Source organism: Somniosus microcephalus, chromosome 12, assembly GCF_052327205.1.
Source record: "Somniosus microcephalus isolate GS21.2 chromosome 12, FLI_Smic_1.0, whole genome shotgun sequence".
NCBI lineage: Eukaryota > Metazoa > Chordata > Chondrichthyes > Squaliformes > Somniosidae > Somniosus > Somniosus microcephalus.
In genome coordinates this window covers 1,392,412-1,413,286 of record NC_140998.1, presented here as the reverse complement: position 1 = coordinate 1,413,286, position 20,875 = coordinate 1,392,412, and the positions used below count along the sequence as shown (strand labels likewise).

The window sequence follows — 20,875 nt, the reverse complement described above, 5'->3', positions numbered from 1 at the left end:
AGTGAGGGGCGTGTTACCCCGGTGTACAGTGAGGGGCGTGTTACCCCGGTGTACAGTGAGGGGTGTGTTACCCCGGTGTACAGTGAGGGGCGTGTTACCCCGGTGTACAGTGAGGGGCGCGTTACCCCGGTGTACAGTGAGGGGCGTGTTACCCTGGGGTACAGTGAGGGGCGTGTTACCCCGGTTTACAGTGAGGGGCGTGTTACCCTGGGGTACAGTGAGGGGCGTGTTACCCCGGTGTACAGTGAGGGGCGTGTTACCCCGGTGTACAGTGAGGGGCGTGTTACCCCGGTGTACAGTGAGGGGCGTGTTACCCCGGTGTACAGTGAGGGGCGTGTTACCCCGGTGTACAGTGAGGGGCGTGTTACCCCGGTGTACAGTGAGGGGCGTGTTACCCCGGTGTACAGTGAGGGGCGTGTTACCCCGGTGTACAGTAGGGGGTGTGTTACCCTGGGGTACAGTGAGGGGCGTGTTACACCGGTGTACAGTGAGGGGCGTGTTACCCCGGTGTACAGTGAGGGGTGTGTTACCCCGGTGTACAGTGAGGGGCGTGTTACCCCGGTGTACAGTAGGGGGTGTGTTACCCCGGTGTACAGTGAGGGGCGTGTTACCCCGGTGTACAGTGAGGGGCGTGTTACCCCGGTGTACAGTGAGGGGTGTGTTACCCCGGTGTACAGTGAGGGGCGTGTTACCCCGGTGTACAGTGAGGGGCGTGTTACCCCGGTGTACAGTGAGGGGCGTGTTACCCTGGGGTACAGTGAGGGGCGTGTTACCCCGGTGTACAGTGAGGGGCGTGTTACCCGGGGGTACAGTGAGGGGCGTGTTACCCCGGTGTACAGTGAGGGGCGTGTTACCCCGGTGTACAGTGAGGGGCGTGTTACCCCGGTGTACAGTGAGGGGCGTGTTACCCCGGTGTACAGTGAGGGGCGTGTTACCCCGGTGTACAGTGAGGGGCGTGTTACCCCGGTGTACAGTGAGGGGCGTGTTACCCCGGGGTACAGTGAGGGGCGTGTTACCCCGGGGTACAGTGAGGGGCGTGTTACCCCAGTGTACAGTGAGGGGCGTGTTACCCCGGTGTACAGTGAGGGGCGTGTTACCCTGGGGTACAGTGAGGGGCGTGTTACCCCGGTGTACAGTGAGGGGCGTGTTACCCCGGTGTACAGTGAGGGGCGTGTTACCCCGGTGTACAGTGAGGGGCGTGTTACCCCGGTGTACAGTGAGGGGCGTGTTACCCTGGTGTACAGTGAGGGGCGTGTTACCCCGGTGTACAGTGAGGGGCGTGTTACCCCGGTGTACAGTGAGGGGCGTGTTACCCCGGTGTACAGTGAGGGGCGTGTTACCCCGGTGTACAGTGAGGGGCGTGTTACCCTGGGGTACAGTGAGGGGCGTGTTACCCCGGGGTACAGTGAGGGGCGTGTTACCCCGGTGTACAGTGAGGGGCGTGTTACCCTGGGGTACAGTGAGGGGCGTGTTACCCCGGTGTACAGTGAGGGGCGTGTTACCCTGGTGTACAGTGAGGGGCGTGTTACCCCGGTGTACAGTGAGGGGCGTGTTACCCTGGGGTACAGTGAGGGGCGTGTTACCCCGGTGTACAGTGAGGGGCGTGTTACCCCGGTGTACAGTGAGGGGTGTGTTACCCTGGGGTACAGTGAGGGGCGTGTTACCCCGGTGTACAGTGAGGGGCGTGTTACCCTGGGGTACAGTGAGGGGCGTGTTACCCCGGGGTACAGTGAGGGGCGTGTTACCCCGGGGTACAGTGAGGGGCGTGTTACCCCGGGGTACAGTGAGGGGCGTGTTACCCCGGTGTACAGTGAGGGGCGTGTTACCCCGGTGTACAGTGAGGGGCGTGTTACCGCGGTGTACAGTGAGGGGCGTGTTACCGCGGTGTACAGTGAGGGGCGTGTTACCCCGGTGTACAGTGAGGGGCGTGTTACCCCGGTGTACAGTGAGGGGCGTGTTACCGCGGTGTACAGTGAGGGGCGTGTTACCCCGGTGTACAGTGAGGGGCGTGTTACCCCGGTGTACAGTGAGGGGCGTGTTACCGCGGTGTACAGTGAGGGGCGTGTTACCCCGGGGTACAGTGAGGGGCGTGTTACCCTGGGGTACAGTGAGGGGCGTGTTACCCCGGGGTACAGTGAGGGGCGTGTTACCCCGGTGTACAGTGAGGGGCGTGTTACCCCGGTGTACAGTGAGGGGCGTGTTACCCCGGTGTACAGTGAGGGGCGTGTTACCCCGGTGTACAGTGAGGGGTGTGTTACCCCGGGGTACAGTGAGGGGCGTGTTACCCCGGTGTACAGTGAGGGGCGTGTTACCCCGGGGTACAGTGAGGGGCGTGTTACCCCGGTGTACAGTGAGGGGCGTGTTACCCCGGGGTACAGTGAGGGGCGTGTTACCCTGGTGTACAGTGAGGGGCGTGTTACCCCGGTGTACAGTGAGGGGCGTGTTACCCCAGTGTACAGTGAGGGGCGTGTTACCCCGGTGTACAGTGAGGGGCGTGTTACCCTGGTGTACAGTGAGGGGCGTGTTACCCCGGGGTACAGTGAGGGGCGTGTTACCCCGGGGTACAGTGAGGGGCGTGTTACCCTGGGGTACAGTGAGGGGCGTGTTACCCCGGGGTACAGTGAGGGGCGTGTTACCCCGGTGTACAGTGAGGGGCGTGTTACCCCGGGGTACAGTGAGGGGCGTGTTACCCTGGGGTACAGTGAGGGGCGTGTTACCCTGGGGTACAGTGAGGGGCGTGTTACCCCGGTGTACAGTGAGGGGCGTGTTACCCCGGGGTACAGTGAGGGGCGTGTTACCCCGGTGTACAGTGAGGGGCGTGTTACCCCGGGGTACAGTGAGGGGCGTGTTACCCCGGTGTACAGTGAGGGGCGTGTTACCCCGGGGTACAGTGAGGGGCGTGTTACCCTGGGGTACAGTGAGGGGCGTGTTACCCCGGGGTACAGTGAGGGGCGTGTTACCCCGGTGTACAGTGAGGGGCGTGTTACCCCGGGGTACAGTGAGGGGCGTGTTACCCTGGGGTACAGTGAGGGGCGTGTTACCCTGGGGTACAGTGAGGGGCGTGTTACCCTGGGGTACAGTGAGGGGCGTGTTACCCCGGTGTACAGTGAGGGGCGTGTTACCCCGGGGTACAGTGAGGGGCGTGTTACCCCGGTGTACAGTGAGGGGCGTGTTACCCCGGTGTACAGTGAGGGGCGTGTTACCCCGGGGTACAGTGAGGGGCGTGTTACCCCGGGGTACAGTGAGGGGCGTGTTACCCCGGGGTACAGTGAGGGGCGTGTTACCCTGGGGTACAGTGAGGGGCGTGTTACCCCGGGGTACAGTGAGGGGCGTGTTACCCTGGGGTACAGTGAGGGGCGTGTTACCCCGGGGTACAGTGAGGGGTGTGTTACCCCGGTGTACAGTGAGGGGCGTGTTACCCCGGTGTACAGTGAGGGGTGTGTTACCCCGGTGTACAGTGAGGGGTGTGTTACCCCGGGGTACAGTGAGGGGCGTGTTACCCCGGTGTACAGTGAGGGGCGTGTTACCCCGGTGTACAGTGAGGGGCGTGTTACCCCGGTGTACAGTGAGGGGCGTGTTACCCCGGGGTACAGTGAGGGGCGTGTTACCCCGGTGTACAGTGAGGGGCGTGTTACCCCGGTGTACAGTGAGGGGCGTGTTACCCCGGTGTACAGTGAGGGGTGTGTTACCCCGGTGTACAGTGAGGGGCGTGTTACCCCGGGGTACAGTGAGGGGCGTGTTACCCTGGGGTACAGTGAGGGGCGTGTTACCCCGGGGTACAGTGAGGGGTGTGTTACCCTGGGGTACAGTGAGGGGCGTGTTACCCCGGTGTACAGTGAGGGGTGTGTTACCCTGGGGTACAGTGAGGGGCGTGTTACCCCGGGGTACAGTGAGGGGCGTGTTACCCCGGTGTACAGTGAGGGGCGTGTTACCCCGGTGTCCAGTGAGGGGCGTGTTACCCCGGGGTACAGTGAGGGGCGCATTACGCCGGCGTACAGTGAGGGGCGCGTTACCCCGGTGTACAGTGAGGGGCGTGTTACCCCGGGGTACAGTGAGGGGCGTGTTAGCCCAGCCGCAGTGGGTTGTGTGTTGCTGGAAGATGTATTGCTGTTTTTGCAGGATGTTCGGATCCTGTTTGCTCACAGGGGCTGTGTTCAGTGTTGCTCTCGCGCTGGATATTGGCTGATTCTGCAAAACCTCAGGACGATGCCTCCAATCACATTTGCAACGAAAGTCTGACCATAAATCAGCCTTGTTGGCTTCACTGGCAGAGAAACAATCGCAGCTAATTGATTTGTACTGAAGGCTGTGCAATGCTGACTCACTCACTCTGCCTCTGGCAGTGTTATGTGTGCAGCGAGCTGCATCAACAGGATCCTTATTCAGCAGCCTGCGACACTTGGTGAGTCAGGCTACGAGGCAGATCACCATTCGACAGAAAGCAGCCAGCAAGCTGGGAGGACCTGGCAGGAGAGGAGCTTCGTGAGCAGGCTGCAACAGTCGAATGAGTGCAGTCAGGAGGGTGCATCGTTGTACAACAGTTCCTGCCACTCCTCACCCTCTCGGATCCTCACAGCCAGTCTGCTGGGCCTGCCGAGGTCAACTGCTGATGTAAGTACCTGGGGCTGGCTCTCAATGCTGGAGTGCGAGGCAAGTCTCTCCACTGGTGAACGCCTCCGAGTGTTTCACCTGCATGTTGAAGATGTGCGGGATTCATAAGTGTACCAACAGTCAGCTGCAGCAAAGAGATTCAGAAATTCGCCCCCACCCCACCGCACTGGACTCTGTCAGACAGCAGGCCTCTGGTGCGTTCACAAGCCATTGGTCAGGCTGCTGGCAGCAATCCACGGGCAGGGAGATACAGGGAATTTGCAAAAAGGAAACCGGCCATTCCGCCCAACCAGTCCGTGTCAGCAGGCCAGACGATCAGCTTTGCTGCGGCACTGAGTCACACAAGCCACAAATTCCAGATTCCATGCTCGCCCCTCACGGCCCCTCTCGGCCCCTCTCGTCTGAGTCAGCAGGTCATGGGTTCAGGCTCGACTTTAGAGACTTGAGCACCTAACCTAGGCTGACACTTCAATACAGTACTTAATGCACTGTCGGAGGGGCGGTGCTGAGGGAGCGCTGCACTGTCAGAGGGGCAGTACTGAGGGAGCGCTGCACTGTCGGAGGGGCAGTACTGAGGGAGCGCTGCACTGTCGGAGGGGCAGTACTGAGGGAGCGCTGCACTGTCGGAGGGGCAGTACTGAGGGAGCGCTGCACTGTCGGAGGGGCAGTACTGAGGGAGCGCTGCACTGTCGGAGGGGCAGTACTGAGGGAGCGCTGCACTGTCGGAGGGGCAGTACTGAGGGAGCGCTGCACTGTCGGAGGGGCAGTACTGAGGGAGCGCCGCACTGTCGGAGGGGCGGTACTGAGGGAGCGCTGCACTGTCGGAGGGGCAGTACTGAGGGAGCGCTGCACTGTCGGAGGGGCAGTACTGAGAGAGCGCCACACTGCCGGAGGGGCGGTACTGAAGGAGCGCTGCACTGTCGGAGGGGCGGTGCTGAGGGAGCGCCGCACTGTCGGAGGGGCGGTACTGAGGGAACGCCACACTGTCGGAGGGGCGGTACTGAGGGAGCGCTGCACTGTCGGAGGGGCAGTGCTGAGGGAGCGCCGCACTGTCGGAGGGGCGGTACTGAGGGAGCGCCGCACTGTCGGAGGGGCGGTACTGAGGGAGCGCTGCACTGTCGGAGGGACAGTACTGAGGCAGTGCTGCACTGTCGGAGGGTCAGTACTGAGGGAGTGCTGCACTGCCGGAGGGTCAGCACTGAGGGAACACCACACTGACTCACCACTGTCGGAGCTTCTTCTTCTTAGGCAGTCCCTCGGAACCGAGGATGACTTGCTTCCACATTAAAAATGAGTTCGCAGGTGACTGATCAGAGTCCAATGCGGGACCTACAGTCTCTGTCACAGGTGGGGCAGACGGTGGTTGAAGGGGCGGGTGGGTGGGGTGCTTGGGTTGACGTGCGCTCCTTGCGCTGCCTGCGCTTGGCTTCCGCTTGCTCCTGGCGAAGAGACTCGAGGTGTTCGGCGCCTTCCCGGATTATTCTCCTCCACTTTGTGCGGTCTTGGGCCAGGGATTCCCAGGTGACGGTGGGGATGTAACACTTTTTCAAGGAGGCTTTGAGGGTGTCCTTGAAGCGTTTCCTCTGCCCACCTGGAGCCCTCTTACCGTGCCGGAGCTCCGAGTAGAGCGCTTGTTTTGGGAGTCTCGTATCGGGCATGCGGACAATGTGACCCGTCCATCGGAGCTGATTGAGCGTGGTCAGAGCTTCGATGCTGGGGATGTTGGCCTGAGCAAGAACACTGACGTTGGTGCGCCTATCCTGCCAATGGGTTTGCAGGATCTTGCGGAGGCAGTGTTGGTGGTACCTCTCCAGTGCTTTGAGGTGCCTGCTGTACATGGTCCATGTCTCTGAGGCATACAGCAGGGCAGGTATCACTGCTGCCCTGTAGACCATGAGCTTAGTGCCGGGTTTGAGGTCCTGGTCTTCAAACACTCTCTTCCTCAGGCGACCGAAGGCTGCACTGGCACATTGAAGGCGGTGTTGGACTTTGTCATCGACGTCTGCCCTTGTTGACAGTAGGCTCCCGAGGTATGGAAAGTGGTCCACGTTGTCCAAGGCCTTGTCGTGGATTTTGATAATCGGGGGGGGCAGTACTGGGTGGCGGGGGCAGGTTGGTAGAGGACCTTTGTCTTACGGATGTTTAGTGTAAGGCCCATGCTCTCGTATGCTTCGGTGAAGGTGTTTACGATGGTTTGGAGTTCGACCTCCGAGTGAGCGCAGACGGAAGCATCGTCTGCATACTGTAATTCGATGACAGAGGATGGGACGACCTTGGATCTGGACTGGAGGCGACGGAGGTTGAACAGTTTCCCATTTGTTCTGTAAATTAGCTCCACTCCAGTGGGGAGCTTACTGAGGGTGAGATGGAGCATTGCAGCAAGGAAGATTGAGAAGAGCGTTGGTGCGATGACACAGCCTTGATTGACCCCGGTACGTACGTGAATTGGGTCTGCACTGCGCTGTCGGAGGGGCAGAACTGAGCGAGTGCTGCACTGCCAGAGGGGTAGAACTGAGGAAGCGCTGCACTGCCGGAGGGGCAGTTCTGAGTGAGTGCTGCACTGTCGGATGGGCAGTACTGAGGGAGTGCCGCACTGTTGGTGGGGGCAGTACTGAGCGAGTGCTGCACTGTTGGAGAGGCAGTACTGAGGGAGCGCTGCACTGTCGGAGGGGCAGTACTGAGGGAGTGCTGCACTGTCGGATGGGCAGTACTGAGGGAGTGCCGCACTGTTGGTGGGGGCAGTACTGAGCGAGTGCTGCACTATTGGAGAGGCAGTACTGAGGAAGCGCTGCACTGTCGGAGGGGCAGTACTGAGGGAGTGCTGCACTGCCGGAGGAGCAGTACTGAGGGAGCGCTGCACTGTCGGAGGGTCAGTACTGAGGAAACACCGCACTGTCGGAGGGGCAGTACTGAGGGAGTGCTGCACTGTTGGATGGGCAGTACCGAGGGAGCGCTGCACTGTGGGGAGGGGCAGTACTGAGGGTGTGCTAACTGTCGGATGGGCAGTACTGAGGGAGTGCTGCACTGCCAGAGGTGCAGTACCGAGGGAGCGCCGCACTGTCGGATGGGCAGTACTGAGGGAGCGCCGCACTGTCGGAGGGGCAGTACTGAGGGAGCACTTCACTGTTGGAGAGGCTGTACTGAGGGAGTGCTGCACTGTCTGAGGTGCCATGTTTCGGATGAGACGTTAAACTGAGGCGCTGTCTGCCCCCTCATGTGGAGCTAAAAGTATCCATGGCACTATTTGAAGAAGAGCAGGGGAGTTCTCCCTGGTGTCTTGGTCAATATTTATCCCTCAACCAACATCACTAAAACAGATTATGTGGTCATTTGTTTCATTGCTGTTTGTGGGATCTTGCTGTGCACAAAGCGGTTGCCGTGTTTCTTACATTACAGCAGTGACTACACTTCTAAAGTACTTCATTGGTTGTGAAGCGCTTTGGGACGTCCTGCGGTTGTGAAAGGTGCTGTTGAAATATCGAGGCTTTAAGGGTTAAATTATGAGGACATCTTGCACACACTTGGCTTTTGTTATCCCGAGTTTCGAAGGTTGAGGGGTGATCGACAAGAGTGTTTAAGATGATTAAAGGATTCGATCGGGTCGATAGTGAGAAACTATTCCCCTGGTGGGGAGAGTCCAGAACAAGGGGTCATAACCTTAAAATTAGAGCCAGGCGGTTCAGGGGTGATGTCAGGAAGCACTTCTTCACACAAAGGGTGGTGGAAACATAGAAACATAGAAGATAGGAGCAGGAGTAGGCCATTCGGCCCTTTGAGCCTGCTCCGCCATTCAATGAGATCATGGCTGATCATCCAAATTCAGTACCCTGTCCCTGCCTTCTCCCCATATCCCTTGATCCCTTTAGCCTCAAGAAATATATCCAACTCTTTCTTGAATATATTTAATGAACTGGCCTCCACCGCCCTCTGTGGCAGAGAATTCCACAGGTTCACCACTCTCTGGGTGAAGAAATCCCTCCACATCTCTGTCCTAAATGGCTTACCCCTTATCCTTAGACTATGACCCCTGGTTCTGGACTCCCCGGCCATCAGAAACATCCTTTCTGCATCTAGTCTGTCCAGACCTGACAGAATTTTATAGGTTTCGATGAGATCCCCTCTCAATCTTCTAAACTCCAGTGAGTATAAGCCCAATCGACACAATCTCTCCTCCTACGTCATTCCTGCCATCCCAGGTATTAGCCTGGTGAATCTTCGCTACACTCCTTCCATGGCAAGAACGTCCTTCCTCAGGTAAGGCGACCAAAACTGCACACAGTACTCAAGGTGCGGTCTCACCAAGGCCCTGTACAACTGTAGCAAGACATCCTTGTTCCTGTACTCGAACCCTCTTGCTACGAAGGCCAACATACCATTTGCCTTCTGGAAATCTGGAACACTCCCTCAAAAAGCTGTTGAGGCTGGGGGGCAATTGGAGCTTTCAAGACTGAGATCAGTAGACTTTTTGCTAAGTAAGGATATCAAGGGAACAGAGCAAACGCGGGTAAATGGAGTTAAGATACAGATCAACTGTAATCTGAATGGCGGAGCAGGCTCGAGAGGCTGAATGGCCTCCTACTGTTCCTAAGTTCCTAAATTCTTTCTTGAAATAACAGACAGTGTTAGAGCTGAACCTGATCGATCAGCAACCATCCTTACAGAAGCATAGAGTCATAACGGCACAGAAGGAGGCCATTCGGCCCATCGAGTCCGTGCCAGCTCTCTGTAGAGCAATTCAGTCAGTCCCATTCCCCCGCTCTATCCCCGTAGCCCTGCAAGTTTATTTCCCTCAAGTGTCTATCCAGTCTCCCCTTGAAAACATTGAGTGTCTCCGCTTCCACCACTTCTGTTGGCAGCAAATTCCAGGTCCTCACCACTCGCTGCATAAAAAAGTTTTCCCTCACATCACCCCTGTATCTCTTGCCCAAAACCTTAAATCTGTGTCCCCAGTCCTTGTACCATCAACTAGTGGGAACAGCCTTTCCCCGTCTAGCCTATCCAAACCCATCATAATCTTGTTCACCTCGATCAAATCACCCCTCAACCTCCTTTGCTCCAATGAAAACAAATCCAGCTTCCCCAACCTGTCCTTATAGCTAAGATCCCCCCTCCCCGGAATCCATTCTGGTAAATCTCCTCTGCACCCTCTCAAGGGCCTTCACATCCTTCCTAAAGTGTGGTGACCAGAACTAGACGCAATGCTCCAGTTGTGGCCTAACCAGCGCTTTATAAAGGTTCAGCATAACCTCTCTACTTTTGTACTCAATGCCTCTATTTATGAAGCCCAAGATCCCATATGCTTTGCTAACCACTCTCTCAATATATCCTGCCACCTTCAGGGACCTATGCACATTAACTCCCAGGTCCCTCTGTCCCTGCACACTCTTTAAAACTGTGCCATTAAGTGTATATTGCCTCTCCCTGTTCCTTCTGCCAAAATGCACCATCTCACACTTCTCTGTATTAAATTCCATCTGCCACTTGTCTGCCCATTCTGCTAGCCTTTCTATGTCCTGTTGCAGTCGATTAGTATCGTCACTGTTTGCCACACCCCCAAGTTTGGTGTCATTGGCAAATTTAGAAATTCTACTCTGTATTCCAATATCCAGGTCATTTATATATATCAAAAAAGCAGTGGTCCCAGCACTGACCCATGGGGAACACCACTGTCTACCATCCTCCAGCCTGAAAAACAGCCATTTACCACAACTCGCTGTTTTCTGTCCTGAAGCCAATTCCTTATCCAAACTGCCACTGACCCACCTATTCCATGATCCTCAATTTTGTTAACCAGCCTTCCATTTGGTACTTTGTCAAACACCTTCCGAAAATCCATGTAGACAACATCCATTGCATTCCCTTCATCGATCCTCCCTGTTACTTCATCAAAAACTTCAATTAGATCAAGCAGCTTGATTCCACATCGAGGGAGAGAGAGTTTAGCGCAGACTGAGGCTGGAGCCAGCGAGGATTCACCGAGCAGCTCAAACACCTGAGCTGTCAGCCTTGAACAGGTAATTATTGATCATCCCAGGGATCCAGTGACACCGTGCAATGGGGAGGCTGTATCAGCCCAGGGATCCAGTGACACCGTGTAATGGGGAGGCTGTATCAGCCCAGGGATCCAGTGACACCGTGCAATGGGGAGGCTGTATCAGCCCAGGGATCCAGTGACACCGTGCAATGGGGAGGCTGTATCAGCCCAGGGATCCAGTGACACCGTGCAATGGGGAGGCTGTATCAGCCCAGGGATCCAGTGACACCGTGTAATGGGGAGGCTGTATCAGCCCAGGGATCCAGTGACACCGTGCAATGGGGAGGCTGTATCAGCCCAGGGATCCAGTGACACCGTGCAATGGGGAGGCTGTATCAGCCCGGCGATCCAGTGACACCGTGCAATGTGGAGGCTGTATCATCCTAGGGATCCAGTGACACCGTGCAATGGGGAGGCTGTATCAGCCCAGGGATCCAGTGACACCGTGCAATGGGGAGGCTGTATCAGCCCAGGAACCCAGTGACATAAGAACATAAGAAATAAGGGCAGGAGTCAGCCATACGGCCCCTCGAGTCTGCTCCGCTGTTCAATAAGATCATGGCTGATCTTCGACCTCAACTCCACTTTCCCGCCCAATCTCCATATCCCTTGATTCCCCTAGAGTCCAAAAACCGATCGATCTCAGCCTTGAATATACTCAAAGACTCAGCATCCACAGCCCCCTGGGGCAGAGAATTCCAAAGATTCACAACCCTCTGAGTGAAGAAATTCCTCCTTCATCTTGGTCTTAAAAGGCCTACCCCTTATCCTGAGACTATGCCCCCTAGTTCTAGACACTCCAGCCATGGGAAACAACCTCTCAACATCTACCCTTCAGAATCTCTGTTTCAATGAGATCACCTCTCATTGTTCTAAACTCTAGAGAGTATAGCCCTGTAGCAATCCCAAATTAACCCCACTGCCCTGTGCTCTTCCCATAGCCCTGTATCAATCCCAAGCTAACCCCACTGCCCCACTCTCTCCCCATAGCCCTGTATCAAACATTTTTTTTCATTTTGTTTATGGGATGTGGGCGTCGCTGGCAAGGCCAGCATTTATTGCCCATCCCTAATTGCCCTTGAGAAGGTGGGGGTGAGCTGCCTTGAACTGCTGCAGTCCGTGTGGTGAAGGTACTCCCACAGTGCTGTTAGGGAGGGAGTTCCAGGATTTTGACCCAGCGATGATGAAGGATCGGCGATATACTTCTAAGTCAGGATGGTGTGTGACTTGGAGGGGAACTTGGAGGTGGTGGTGTTCCCCTGCGCCTGCTACCCTTGTCCTTCTAGGTGGAAGAGGTCGCGGGTTTGGGAGGTGCTGCCGAAGAAGCCTTGGCGAGTTGCTGCAGTGCATCTTGTAGATGGTACACACTAATCCCACTGCCCAGCTATCTCCCCGTAGCCCTGTATCGTCCTTTGCTTGATATATTTATGGAGTTTTTCTTGTTGCTGTTTGCTATATCCACAGGGTCGCAGGCTTGTGACACTGACAGCAGGCACCAGATGGATAGCTCTCCGCTGCACCGGTCTTCGCAAGCTGTGAGCAACAAGCTCGGTCATAACCTGGATCTTCTCACCTTCCTCGACACCCTGGCCAACGGAACGGTGGAACAGTGTTACAGCGCTCGATCCCGGAGCACCGTGCTTCAGGGCCTGTCCTTCGGCGGAGTCCCCACTGTACTCGCCATCAACTTTATCCTCTGGCTGGTATGGACCCGTCTGTCTCTTCTCCTGGGTTGATCTGATCTGAGTGTTTGAGACAGTGGGCTGAATCTTAACTCCCAAAAACGGCTGGGTTGGGGTCAGGTCAAAGGTTAAAATACAAAAAATCTGAAACCGGAACCCAATTTGCCTCAAACCTGCCCAGTTTTATCCACTTGTCGGAGGTGGGTTGGTCGTTTAAATATTATAATGAGGCTACCTGCCTTAATTTTAACAGGATTTCTATTTTAACAAGAGCAGGAGTGTTTCCTCCAGGCCCAAGAGGCTAAGCAGTGAATCCCCGTCTCCCCCGCCAACTCTGCGATCTGTCTGCTCTACCCCCCCCGACCAGGACCACCCCCCCCCATGGTCTCTCCCACCCCCTCACTAGACTACTGCTCTCCTCCGCTGCGGCCTTGTGTTGCAGGCCTCTAACCTGTCAATCAGGCTGCCTGTAGGCGGGAAACCGGCAGAAAATAATTTAAAGCAGCCCTGCAGAGCGGGACATTCCTGTTCCTCCCGGTTTCCCAACCTCAAAACAGCCCTCTCACATGGAATGCGCCTCTGGGCTAAACTCCGGGTGTGTCTGCGTGTCTGTAGTCCCTGTCTGTACAAAGCTGCCTAAAGTCTTTGAAAGTAGCCATGGTGTGGAGATGCCGGTGTTGGACTGGGGTGGACAAATGTAAGAAATCACACAACACCAGGTTGTAGTCCAACAGCTTTATTTGAAATCACAAGCTTTCGGAGCGCTGCTCCTTCGTCAGGTGAAGTCTTCACCTGACGAAGGAGCAGCGCTCCGAAAGCTTGTTGTAAAGTCCGTGCCTCAATAATACACGGACTTCGGGAGAACAGTTTAACAGGTACTTTACTGAACAAGAGGCAGCTTGAAACTGAAACTACAGAAGCCTGCTAGGGCCTTTTATACAGGGGTGGTCACTGCCAGTACTGCAGTCTAAGACCAGTTATTCCCTTAAAGGTACATACACAACAATTCCTCCCCTTTTAGATAAACAGTACATAACATTCATTTAACAACTAAATAATAACTAATTACAATTACAATTTTCTCAGTAATATATACATCAACTGAAATAGTCATTTATAAGTTCAGTCTTTGAGGAGGCTTCCTGATCCGGACTGGATAGTGCCTTTCTCGAGTATCCTGTTCTGGCGGTGGAGTCAATTCTGGCTCATTGTCATTGGTTGGTTCGTCAGCTTCCAATACCCCTGCTTCTGAGGTAGACGCAATCTGTACTTCGGGCTCATTACCAGGTGCACATGCTTGTGGTACAGGTTTGGCTTGTTCCTGTGACTCTAGAATCTGGTCAGCATGGCGTCTCATGATGCTCGCTCCAACGTCCACTGTGTACATTAGTGGTCCCTGCTGTGTGCATATCGTGCCTGGCTGCCATTTTTCTGTTCGGTAGTCGCGGGCCAAGACTGGTTGCCCTATCTTGAAGCTCCTGGTTGGCTTCTCATTTATGTGCTGGAACTGCTTATCCTCAACATCTCGTTTTGTGATTGGTTTGAGCAAATCCAAGCGACATCTTAGTCTCCAGTTAAAAAACAGTACGGCTGGAGTTTGGTTGGTTACTGCATGTGTCGCATTCCGGCATTCCGGTAAGCAAACAGGAAGTTATCCACCTTGTGTTGCAGTGGTATGTCGTCATTATACATTGCCTTTATGGCCTTTTTAAAGGTCTGAACAAACCTCTCAGCCAATCCATTTGTGGCTGGATGATATGGGGCAGATGTGTAATGTTTCACCCCATTATTCTTCAGGAACCTCCGGAAATCCTCAGACACAAACTGTGGGCCATTGTCGGAACAGATCTGTTCTGGCAACCCATTCCTGGCGAAGATGGTCCTTAGGACTGCAATAGTTTTTTCCGTGGTGGTGGAGGACATTTTAATGACCTCTGGCCATTTCGAATGGGCGTCCACAGCGATTAGAAACATTGAGTCCATAAATGGACCAGCAAAATTAATGTGTACCCGTTGCCATGGAGATGAGGGCCACTCCCATGGATGTAGCGGGGCCTGTGGTGGAGCGTTTTGGACCTTCTGGCATCCTGTGCATCTCTTGGTCATATCCTCGATTTCTTTATCGATTCCCGGCCACCACACAAATGCCCTGGCTAGGCTCTTCATTTTTACCCCTCCCAGATGACCCTCGTGAAGCTCATTGAGTACTCTATCACTCAACTTGGGTGGAATTACCACTCGGGATCCACACATCAAGGTTCCCCGGCACACTGACAGCTGTTCCCTCCTTGGCGAGAATGCTGGCAACAGTGAGTCGCCATATGCTGGCCATCCCTTCACCGTCAAATCATAGATCCGAGAGAGTGTCGGGTCATTTCGGGTTTCCTTCTCAATACTTGCGTTTCTAACAGGCAAACATTCGACTATGGTCACATGGAATATCTCCACAGGGTCCACTGCAGGTGCTTCTTCCGCCGTAGGCAACGGTAGGCGCGACAGCCCATCAGCGTTTCCATGTTGTTTCGTACCTTTGTACTCTATGTCATACTGATGTGCCCCTAGAAAAAGTGACCATCTTTGCAGCCGTTGCGCCGTCATCACCGGAACGCCCTTCTTTGGGTTAAAAATTGAGACCAGGGGTTGATGATCAGTCAGTAGGGTGAATTTCTGCCCGTGCAGATAGTGATTGAACTTCTTCACCCCCCCCCACACCAGGCTGAGGGCCTCCCTGTCAATCTGGGCGTAGTTACGCTCGGCTGAGGTTAGCGAGCGCGATGCAAAGGCTATTGGCCTCTCTGAACCGTCACGGAATTTGTGTGACAGCACCGCTCCAATGCCGTAAGGTGACGCATCACATGCCAACCGAATCGGTAGTGTTGGGTTGTAGTGGGCCAATACTTCTTTTGAAGTGATTTGGCATTTACATTCCTGAAAGGCACGCTTACACTCATCACTCCATTTCCATGTTACCCCAGTTTGAAGGAGGGCGTTCAGTGGGTGCAGAATTGTAGATAAATTCGGCAAGAACTTATGGTAGTAGTTCACCAACCCGAGGAACGACCTCAGTTGCGACACATTTTCTGGTGCTGGAGCCTTGACTACAGCCTCAATCTTGTCCGGCGACGTATGCAACCCTTCCTCATCAATCATGTGGCCACAATACGAGATTTGTCTCCTGAAGAACTCGCATTTGGGACGGTTGGCTCGTAGCCCATTTTCCTGCAATCTCGTGAGCACCTGTTCCAGGTTGGCAAGGTGTTCATTGTCATTTTCGCCCATAACCAGGATGTCGTCCAAATAACACTGGGTCCCCGGGATCCCTTGCAGGACTTGTTCCATTGCCCTCTGCCACATAGCCAGGGCCGATGCTACCCCAAGTACCAGTCGATTGTACTAGTAAAGGCCTTTGTGAGTGTTTATCGTGAGGTATTTCCTAGATGCTTCTTCCACCTCCATTTGTAGATACGCTTGAGCCAGGTCAATCTTTGTAAAGCGTTTCCCTCCAGATAGTGAGGCGAAAATATCTTCTATCCGCGGAAGCGGATACTGTACTGTGTGCAGGACTGGGTTCACAGTCACCTTGAAGTCCCCACAGATGCGAACCTTCCTTGGCTCCCCAGGCATGCTGCTCAATGCTTTCTTCATTACAGGAACGATGGGTGTGGCCCACTCGCTCCAGCCCACCTTAGACAGCACCCCCGAACGCTCCAGACTCTCCAGTTCAGCTTCCACAGCTGGGCGTATCGCGTATGGCACTGGTCTGGCCTTGAAAAATTTTGGGATTGCGTTATCCTCAATCTTTATGGTTGCCTTTACTCCTTTTAGAGTCCCAAGTCCTTGTTGGAACACCTCTTCCGCGTCAGATAGAATTTGTGACAGACATCCAGGTGCGACATCATCATCTTTTTTGTCAGTCACAGTTAGTGCCAGAATGGAATGCCAATCCAATTGTAGTCTTCGGATCCATTCACGTCCCAATAATGGTGGTCCTCCATCTCGTAGTATATACATGTATAGTTTCTGTGTTTCCTTTCCGTTATATTCAACTGGCACCCTTATTTTTCCTCTGGGGTAGACCTTTTGCCCCGTGCATGTCTTCAATACAATGGACGTGTCCTTTAAGGGTATGTGTGAGAATAGCCACTCATAGTCTCGTCGATTCATGACAGTTAGGGCTGATCCTGTGTCCAATTCCATCTTCACTGGGGACCCTGCTATCATGAGGTGACCCAAATGGTTCGGTGATCTTCTTTTGCGATCACGTTGTGTAACTTTAAACAACTTAGTCGCCTGCTCCCGGAGTCCTTATCACTCTCCTGATCTTCTGAACTACTATCTGTCAGTTTCTTTACTTTCCTGTACTGTTCCTTAGTAGTTCTTGTCGTGTTGGTCTTCTTTCCCGACCTGCAGACTCTTGCTATATGTCCCATTTTCCCGCATTGCCTGCATATTTTGTCTTTAAACCAGCAGTCCTTCTGCTCATGGGTTGTTCTGCCGCAGCGATAGCACTTTTCGGCTCCATACGCCATTTCGTTAGCGCTGTATTCTTGTGGTTTCTGTTGTATTTCCGCAGCTCCCTGTGCTGCTGCTTTGTAGGATACTGCCACGCTGAAAGCCTGTTCTAGCATCAGGTCCTTTTTTGAAAGTAGTCGTTTCTGGGTTCCTTCACTCTGGAGCCCGCAGACAAACTTATCCCGTAAGGTGTCTGCCAGTCCTGCTCCGAACTGGCAGTGCTTCGATAACTTGCGTAGTTCTGTAAGATAGTCAGCATTGCTCTCATCTTTGTGCTGGTTTCTTTTATGGAACTTGAATCTTTCTGCTATCAGCAGTGTTGTAGGGCTTAGGTGTTCCTGTAAGATATGAACAATCTCCTCAAAACTTTTCTCCATTGGCTTAGCTGGGGTAATTAAATTCCGCAATAGGCCGTACGTACTCGCACCCATCAGATTTAATAATACCGACGCCCTCTTTCCATCAGCCACCTCATTTGCCTTGCAGTACACTTCAATTCTTTCCACATACGTGGTCCAGTCTTCTACCTCGTTGTCGAAAGCAGTGATACTGCCACTTTTCGGCTTCTTGGGCGATTTAAAATGGCACCTCCCGCGCCTTTGCTTCTTCCCCAATGGAATAAAATGGCGCCTCCCGCGCTTTTGCTTCTTCCCCAACGGGATAAAATGGCGCCTCCCGCGCTTTTGCTGCTTCCCCTTACTGCCACGCTGCTTCTAGCGTTCTACGGGGTAATGGCGGCGACCCACAGCTTCGGCGCGTCTCGCTTTCCTTCCCCCCCGTTTAGTTTCTCTCCGCTGTCCTGTTCTCGAGCACCGACCGCGCCCTGTGCGCTCCACCCTCTCTTGTTTTCTTTTCCCGGCGATGCTGCGCGGCCCAATTTGTAGAGCCGCTCGATCGAGCTTGAGCCCGCCGCAGTCCGGAAGGGTCAGCGCGCTACCTGCTACCAGCACGATTCGCTGGAACCACAGTCTCTCCTGCAATTCTCCAAATACCGATGGATTCTTTGGGCGGTTGCCCTCGGTCGACGCCTATTGCTCAGACTACGACCTTCCAGGACCTTCCTTTCAGGCGAGATCCCCGTGAGATGATGCCACACTGCAGGTGAGTTCGAACTTACTCGTCGCCACTGTAAAGTCCGCGCCTCAATAATACACGGACTTCGGGAGAACAGTTTAACAGGTACTTTACTGAACAAGAGGCAGCTTGAAACTGAAACTACAGAAGCCTGCTAGGGCCTTTTATACAGGGGTGGTCACTGTTGGTACTGCAGTCTAAGACCAGTTATTCCCTTAAAGGTACATACACAACACTTGTGATTTCAAATAAAGCTGTTGGACTATAACCTGGTGTTGTGTGATTTCTTACATAAAGTCTTTGAAAGCAGCGATTCCCAATCCCTGCTCTTCAGTGTCGTTGCCTGACCTGATCTGCTGTGATTAATTCCGTCCTGTGTCCAGCTACACTGGAACTGTCTAAAAGCCGCAGCATAATCTAGATGAATAAAGTCAAATACTGCAGATGCTGGAAATCGGAAATGCTGTAAATACTGAACAGGTCAGCCAGCATCTGTGGAGAGAGGAAAGGTGATCGAGCTGAACTGCTAACTCTCCCTTCCTCTCTCCCACAGATGCTGCCTGACCTGCTGAAATTTACCAGCATTTTCTGTTTGCTTTCTGTAGTTAATTACGCTGGCAGTCTAAGCTTTCTACCAGAGTAGTCTCTCCCTGAACTGAAGGTACTTAACCCTTTTCGAATTGGGGTGGGTGGTGCAGTTTGTCAGACCCATTACTTCATTTCTGGAATCGGGATTCAATTCCAGCCTAGAATGAAAGCCTCCTTTACTTGTTAGGAAACTGGGTGACACAGTACATGAGACACTTTGGGGGAAAAGTTCGGTTGGTTTGTGCCTCCCATTAGCGCCCTAAGAGGGCATTAATGGGGAGCAAAGCAACAAGCGCCCAGGCGTGGCGATGTTTGCGCCGCTCGCGAAATTGACCAGACATTTTGCGGCGGCGCTAAACACTACTGCCACGATCTCCTGCGCCGGCAGATCGTGACGTCAGTCGAGTGCGCAACGCCCCGTTAGCGCCCCGGACCGGATATTGAGTGGCGCCCCCTGTCTTACCGCCTGCCGCTAGCAACGACCGGTTGAGGGGAGCGTTTTGCAGTCGGGAAGGGACTGGGGGAGCGCTATTTAAAGGCGACCGCTTCCTGCCTTTTTTTGTCGGCAACATTTTTGCACCACGCATTCTGAGAGAGAGAGAGAGAGAGAGACTTCTGGAGAGATTCAACACTGTGTGAAGGAGTTTTGGGTACTGAGCAGCACTTTGCAGGTTCATTTTGATTTGCCCTTCCTTGTATCGATTTAGAAGAGACTGTGGGGGCTGCACTCTGAGCTCTTTCCCTGGGCCTCTCCATTGTTCTTTCCAGCAGATTTGATGTACAGGTCTCTCCAGGCTGAGATTCAAGGCTGCAATGAGCAGGATGTGGATGGAGAGCAAGATCGACCCTCCCCTTTAAGAACTGGCCGGCGCCAGTGTGTCTGTGTTCCATTGCTGACTGACATCACATGAGCTTCGCCAGTGCTCTGAGGTAGCGCCTCGCTCCTCGGCTTTTGCGCTTTGAGAGGTGTGTAGCGCCTGATTTAGCGCTCCAATCACCTCCAGGGGCGATAAAAGCCAAGTTTGCAGTCGGAGGCGATAATTAGCGCCAGGCGCTAAACTTTGCACCCGGCCGATAATTGCATCCCAAATGGGGCGATATGGAATTTCTCCCCCTTTATTTCCACATCTAGGATAGAGCTTAGAAACCTGCCCCGGCTGATGGGACAAAAGACACTGCAAGTCACTGGGGATCTTTGTAAAGGGAGCTTTACTCTGTATCTAACCCGTGCTGTACCTGCCCTGGGAGTGTTTGATGGGACAGTGTAGAGGGAGCATTACTCTGTATCTAACCCGTGCTGTACCTGCCCTGGGAGTGTTTGATGGGACAGTGTAAAGGGAGCTTTACTCTGTATCTAACCCGTGCTGTACCTGCCCTGGGAGTGTTTGATGGGGACAGTGTAGAGGGAGCTTTACTCTGTATCTAACCCGTGCTGTACCTGCCCTGGGAGTGTTTGATGGGACAGTGTAGAGGGAGCTTTACTCTGTATCTACCCCGTGCTGTACCTGCCCTGGGAGTGTTTGACGGGACAGTGTAGAGGGAGCTTTACTCTGTATCTAACCCGTGCTGTACCTGCCCTGGGAGTGTTTGATGGGACAGTGTAGAGGGAGCTTTACTCTGTATCTACCCCGTGCTGTACCTGCCCTGGGAGTGTTTGATGGGACAGTGTAGAGGGAGCTTTACTCTGTATCTAACCTGTGCTGTACCTGCCCTGGGAGTGTTTGATGGGACAGTGTAGAGGGAGCTTTACTCTGTATCTAACCCCGTGCTGTACCTGCCCTGGGAGTGTTTGATTGGACAGTGTAGAGGGAGCTTTACTCTGTATCTAACCCGTGCTGTACCTGCCCTGGGAGTGTTTGATTGGACAGTGTAGAGGGAGCTTTACTCTGTATCTAACCCGTGCTGTACCTGCCCTGGGAGTGTTTGATTGGACAGTGTAGAGGGAGCTTTACTCTGTATCTAACCCGTGCTGTACCTGCCCTGGGAGTGTTTGATTGGACAGTGTAGAGGGAGCTTTACTCTGTATCTAACCCGTGCTGTACCTGCCCTGGGAGTGTTTGATGGGACAGTGTAGAGGGAGCTTTACTCTGTATCTAACCCGTGCTGTACCTGCCCTGGGAGTGTTTGATGGGACAGTGTAGAGGGCGCTTTACTCTGTATCTAACCTGTGCTGTACCTGCCCTGGGAGTGTTTGATGGGACAGTGTAGAGGGAGCTTTACTCTGTATCTAACCTGTGCTGTACCTGCCCTGGGAGTGTTTGATGGGACAGTGTAGAGGGAGCTTTACTCTGTATCTAACCCCGTGCTGTACCTGCCCTGGGAGTGTTTGATGGGACAGTGTAGAGGGAGCTTTACTCTGTATCTAACCCGTGCT

The 20,875-nt window shown here is 54.0% G+C and overlaps 1 protein-coding gene across 1 annotated transcript in view; it reads left to right on the top strand.

The window, feature by feature from the left end:
- The first annotated feature begins 4,226 nt into the window (after nt 1-4,226).
- Nucleotides 4,227-20,875, top strand: part of tmem63c (transmembrane protein 63C) — a 346,423-nt gene continuing 329,774 nt past the window's right edge. Inside the window, exons 1-2 of the mRNA XM_086004159.1 lie at nt 4,227-4,611; nt 12,110-12,348. Of these exons, the coding sequence (XP_085860285.1) occupies nt 12,145-12,348 (204 nt within the window). The 5' untranslated portion in view covers nt 4,227-4,611; nt 12,110-12,144. The remainder of the gene's footprint in view (nt 4,612-12,109; nt 12,349-20,875) is intronic.